Source organism: Abramis brama (genome assembly GCF_963993115.1).
Source record: "Abramis brama genome assembly, chromosome: 25".
Taxonomy (NCBI): Eukaryota; Metazoa; Chordata; class Actinopteri; order Cypriniformes; family Leuciscidae; genus Abramis; species Abramis brama.
Genome location: NC_139987.1, coordinates 18,341,216 through 18,347,215, shown reverse-complemented (window position 1 = coordinate 18,347,215; position 6,000 = coordinate 18,341,216). Strand labels below are relative to the sequence as shown.

General features: G+C 38.8%; 1 protein-coding gene across 3 annotated transcripts in view; it reads left to right on the top strand.

Moving 5' to 3' along the window:
- The first annotated feature begins 782 nt into the window (after positions 1-782).
- Positions 783-6,000, top strand: part of dclk1a (doublecortin-like kinase 1a) — a 55,734-nt gene continuing 50,516 nt past the window's right edge. For all 3 annotated transcript variants that reach the window (XM_084104357.1, XM_084104356.1, XM_084104359.1), the window contains exons 1-3: positions 783-981; positions 2,039-2,416; positions 4,815-5,161. In XM_084104357.1, coding sequence (XP_083960483.1) covers positions 2,059-2,416; positions 4,815-5,161 — 705 coding nt within the window. In that variant the 5' untranslated portion in view covers positions 783-981; positions 2,039-2,058. The remainder of the gene's footprint in view (positions 982-2,038; positions 2,417-4,814; positions 5,162-6,000) is intronic.

Genomic DNA, 6,000 nt, shown 5'->3' with positions numbered 1-6,000 from the left:
AAATACATTTTTTGTATTGTTTCTTGACTTGTTTGGGTTTTGTGAGCTAATTTCATCTCAAGGTAGTTTATTTAAAGGGTTAGTTCACCCAAAAATGAAAATTATGTCACTAATACTCACTCTCATGCATGTCGTTCCAAACCCCTAAGACCTTTGTTTATCTTCGGAACACAAATTAAGATATTTTTGATGAAATAGTAACGACATCGTTAAAATAGTCCATGTGTGAGTACCGTGGTTCAACCTTAATGTTAGAAAGCAATGAGAATTTTTTTTTTTTTTTTTGGGGCTTGAAAGTGGTGATTAGATTGCAGAAATATTTTTGTTTTCATCAAAAATATCTTAATTTGTGTTCCGAAGATGAACGAAGGTCTTACGGGTTTGCAACGACAAAGTTTTTTTTTGGTGAACTATCCCTTTAATTAATTGTAATTTGTCATATCAGATGTTAATTACGTTATAATTTGTTATGATACTTATTCATGCTATTATGTAGAGTCAAGGTTAAGACAATGTAGGCTATCTCATAATTATGTAATTTCAGTATGGACCTACATTACATTTAAGACACTAATTGCTGTCGTAAATATTATTTGAATGATAAAAGAGAGTTTGAGCAGTGGGTAGGCTACAAGCAAGCCACACATATTCGTTCTGAATCGTGACAGAGCTTCGAGAGCAGCCTCACCGGAGAGGAACGGGGCGGGGTGTGTGTGTGTGTGTGTGTGTGTGTGTGTGGGGAGGGATGGCTGTGGCAGGTCTGCGGTGCGGGGCTGAATCTCAATGATAAAGCGGCCAATGCAAGACACGGAGGAGAGAGAGAGAGAAAGAGCAGCAGCTGCCGACCGACCAGCCAGCCTCCTCTGCGGGACAACAAAGGAGGTGCCGGGCTCACATCACGACTCCTGTCAGCACAACTCAACATCTGAATCGTCACCATTCAGAAGAAATCTTGAATATTACCTACATCTTCACCTTTAGGCAAGTAGAAAGGTCTATTTATTGTCTGTAAGAAAAATAAAATAGTCCGAAAAGCTCGCAAATATTTTGACCTGTCTGTTAGAATGTTGTTTTGGTCATTCTAATTCATTTGAATAGTTCGGATTATCAGTCTTTGTTAAATGGTCAGTGACGTGACGTTCATTTTTGTCCGGATCTAAGTTATTAGAAAATATATTAAGAAATTCAACTCAAACTAAAATGACTTAAAAGTTTTTATTTCAGAATTAAAAGTAAGTTTTATATGTTTGTGCAACGTAGTCAAACTGTCTATGTGATGTATTTTTGATAAAATATTTTCTTTTATTTAAAATAGGCTAATTGTTTGTGTCTGTATGTTTTTAAATATTTTATTCACATGTTGATCTTTTTATGAAATGTTCAGGTAGAAAAAAATCTCTTGATATTACTAACTAAAAATGAATTTGCTTCAATTATTATTATTTTTTTAATTGCCTACTAGGAAAAAGTGTTTAAAACTTTTTGGGAAAACACAAAACAAAATAAAAATACGATGAAGTGTTCGTTTACATGTACTTTACACTTGACAGTAAAATCTATTTTAGAGTTAATAATCTAAAATAGGCTAGTTGTAAAAATTTAGCCTATATAAATATAGGCTATATTTTTTAAACGCATGAAAGCAATATGAATAAAGATCTAATTCCAATAACATGGCGTGTTTTGAACTCGATCAAGGATTTTTAGACATCCTTAATGATCATTGATCCTGAAATCAAGAAACAGCTATTCAATGCATTCATGTAGCTAGCCCACACAATAATACACTTTTGCACAGGTTTTCAAATATCACACGTTAGTGTTTTGCCATGTCAAAGTAAGACTGTTAAAGACAACAGGATGACAGACGCAGGATTTAACGAGCTCCAAGAAACATGTAAGCTGTCATTAAAAGGTTATTTTCAGACGAGACTTCAATTGACATCTAGGCCTATGTCACTGGGTTGAAAGAGCATGCCAGGATTAAACTTACTAGTTTGGTAACTTCCTTTCTCCACATTTAATTTTCACGGTTTAGCCCTACTTTGACTGGACGACATGGAGGAACATTTTGACGAGAGGGACAAAGTGCACCGCCATAGCCGAAGCGCGGGACGGACGAACGGGCTGCTCAGCCCCACTCACAGCGCTCACTGCAGCCTGTACCGGACGCGCACCCTCAAAACGCTGAGCTCGGAGAAGAAGGCGAAGAAAGTGCGATTTTACCGCAATGGTGACAGGTACTTCAACGGCATAGTGTATGCCATCTCATCGGACCGCATTAGAACCTTTGACGCTCTGCTGGCCGACCTGACCCGAACCCTCTCTGACAACGTCAACCTGCCCCAAGGGGTCCGAATCATCTACGCAATCGATGGTTCCAAAAAAATCACCAGCATAGAACAGCTGGTGGAAGGTAAGAAGTTCTTTAATGCAGCCCATTTATATTTTTATAGGCTACATATAATCAACATTTGAGTATTTTTAGTAGTAATTCATGGGATTGTAGCTCTTTCCCTCTTTCCCACAGTCTTGTACCTTTGTCTTTTTGTCTGAGTTTCAAAAACTCTTTTGCTTTAAATCAAAGTTTGTAGTGTTGTGATTCACCATAGCTGACTGGCTTGGTTCATGGCCTATAACTTTAACTAATACTATTTTAAAGACCCACTGAAGTGCCTTTATGCAGCGTTATTCAATGTGTTGATGTAATCAGAGCCCGTCTACGGAGAGCCTGCCCACTCCCTATTAAGTCCTATTGTACCGAATTTTGGTTGTAGTTTCACCAGAGTTCCACTGGGGGCGATCGCCATGAGTGCAAAATGAATGGGAGTCTATGGGGCTAGACGGCTAAATTTGTCTCTTTCACCCGATTGTCGTTGAGAAATCTCAGATTTGAGTGTAGGTTTTGCAAGTTCAACATGGGTTATAGGTCGAAAGTTGAATGAACGAGTACTTATGTCCTTTCGATTTCTTACAGGTTGAGTTGTTGTTGCCCATAACATGCTAGCATTCTGCTAATGAACGCTGATTGGTCAGTGAAGGACTGATTACGACCAGAGATACCGCTTGATGGCATCGTGGCATCCGAAGCGGGACCAGAAACAAACAAAACAAAACCTCGTCTAGCACGTGTATTTACCTGTGTCAGCTGTGTTGTCGATGCCTCGAGAGAAAAGAAAGTGCAGAGCGCGAAAGCACCATAGAGACTGAAGTATTGCCGTAAAGCAGTATCTCTGGTCGTACGATGTGTCATTGACACTTTAAAACATTTTTTTAAGCAAATAAGTGACTCTAAAAAATCTAACACCCAGCAATGTGTAATTTCTTTGCATATCCTTTCGAATACAACATTCAAATTACTAGACAAAAAATTATATCCTGAGAAAAGTGGATTTTGGTTGGTATAGCGCCATAGACCTCCATTCATTCTGCACTCGTCCTGTGAGCGCCCTCATATGGAATCAGAGTGGAACTGCAACCAGTTCAGAAGCCGGAAGTGTACTGAGAGTGAAACTTCTCGCCTTATTAGACATTCTCTGATGTAATTTCCACTGAAACAGGAAGACAGAGTGGGACATATCAAACAGCTCCTCCCCTTTTTCAAAGTAGCCAATAGCGTCTCGGTAAAGCAGCAGTTTCCTCCAAATCTTTAACTGTTTCTCCTCCTAATCTCCTCCATTTCGCTTTAAAATATAGCATTCTGTGCAGAATTCAAATGGATTCATTCGATATGTTTTGTGTTCTGCGACTCGCTCATACGACGTGTCTTTTGACCGGAGCAGACTGTGTGCGCCGCTGCGGCGGTTCGCGTGACAATAACGTGAAACCAGACTTAATTTGCCCCAATGGAAAGCATACCTACACTGTCTGAGCCCGTTCCCTATCCCCTATTTAGTGCATTATGTGCCATTCACCACGTAGAAAATAGTAAATGTGTTAACAAGTGACCAATTTTAGCTGCAGCTTCAGCTATTTATAATGTAGGGGGCGGTACACTTTAGATTCTAGAGAGCATTTGATTGGACAGAAAAGCCGATGAGAAGCTGAATGCAGAGTGATGTCATCAAAATCATTGATCCATATTGGCAGAAGTAAGAGACTTCAAGTTTTGAATTTTTATATTTTCTAAATGTGAATTTTGTCATTGTTTTGGAGCACACTAGCTTATAGATAACAGTAAGGCTAACATATTCATACTAAAAGCCAAAAAAACTTTTGATTTCATGGGGACTTTAAAATCCCTATGGGAAAAATGAATGGAAAAAAAACAACAAAAAACCTGGAACCAGTGCTGCTGAAAAAGGGGCGGGCACTGTTGAGCACATCTTGGGATCATACAAAAAAGTATGTATGAGATCATAAAAATTCATACAAATTATCGAGCAATTTGCCAAAATATAAATTAGATACGAACTGCCACAAGAGTGCTGACACGTCTCGAGATTTCTATTTCGCTGCCCCGCGTCTTAGTTTTTGTAATGCAGGAAAGCATTCCGCGTGAATGGCGATTTTATTGTAATAGTCTGTTATTGCAAATTGTTTTATGAGAGTCTTGGATGCATTTGGTTTCTGTTTTCAAAATTAGAGCAGTAGATGTGACGACAAGGATGAAAAATTAGGCCACTCAATGATGAGCATTTAAGTCTGCATGACTTTAGCTTAAATCAATGGATTTTTACAGGCATGACAGTTCTACAGTGAAAAGTGCCAGGCAGTGCCTCAGGTCTTTACCCTAAAAATGAATGTCAAACACACATAATATGTATTAAAGATGTAAAACACATTGTACCACTTTTTTCTTTTGATGATTATAGGTGAGAGTTATGTGTGTGGCTCCACCGAAGCCTTTAAAAAACTTGACTACTCCAACAACATCAACAACCCTAACTGGTCTGTGAATGTGAGGGCTTTGGGTTCCAGCAAGTGCCCAACATCTCTAGCAAGCTCGAAATCAGGACCGCAGTCCAAAGAGGGCAAAGACTTCATCAGACCCAAACTGGTCACTGTCATCCGCAGTGGGGTGAAGCCGCGGAAGGCAGTTCGCATCCTCCTCAACAAGAAGACGGCCCACTCCTTTGAGCAAGTTCTCACTGACATTACAGATGCTATAAAGCTTGATTCTGGCGTTGTCAAGAGGATCTACACCCTTGAGGGAAAACAGGTAGGATTGCTCATTTATTAATGGAAATCTTCATACTGGAAAATCTGTTTTGAGTTGATTCATTAATTCATGTGTTTTTACCTCAGACAACTAATAGTTTTATTATGTAAGCCGACCTCTTGAACTGGCACGGAAAACTTGAAACCGTACTGGGATTGCACATTGGGAGTCCGAGATAATTGACATGCTAGTGAAATAAAAATGTTAGGAATGATTCATTTATCAACAGCTGGGTTAATCTTCCTATGTGATTGTAATTATTTGACTCAAACATAGATAGTGATATAACACCTAAAAGTGTTATGATGAATTGTTAACCCTTAAGAAATATCCCAGAAATATGGGGGCTCAACATCCAAACAATGTGGCCCTTGTTATTTAATCTCTGAAATGAATTCATACCACAAGCCTTGAATTATGAATAATGAAGTCTCATTATTTCAAATGCTACAGCAGAAATCTCTGCCTAACTTGCAGCAAGAGTTATGGCAGGTTGAGTCTAGTTTATGAATGGGGATCTGTGTCTTTGCCCACGCAGACTCAAAAAGAGAGAACCGGTGTCTCAGAGCATACAGAAATAACTCATGCTCTCGTTTAAATTCCTCCCACCTTTTCGTGCCGTTTTGAAACAGCTGTGCCCTCCCCACGCATTGAGAATGACACACACATGTGCATAAAGTACTACTCTGATAAATACTACGATACATATACATATATACACACAAACTTCTGCTGTAAAAAAAATATTTGATCATAATTTTGTAAATAACCCCCACAGACATACAGTGCTGTTCAAATGTTCACTTGTGAAAGTGCTTATTTTCATTTTTTTTTAAATA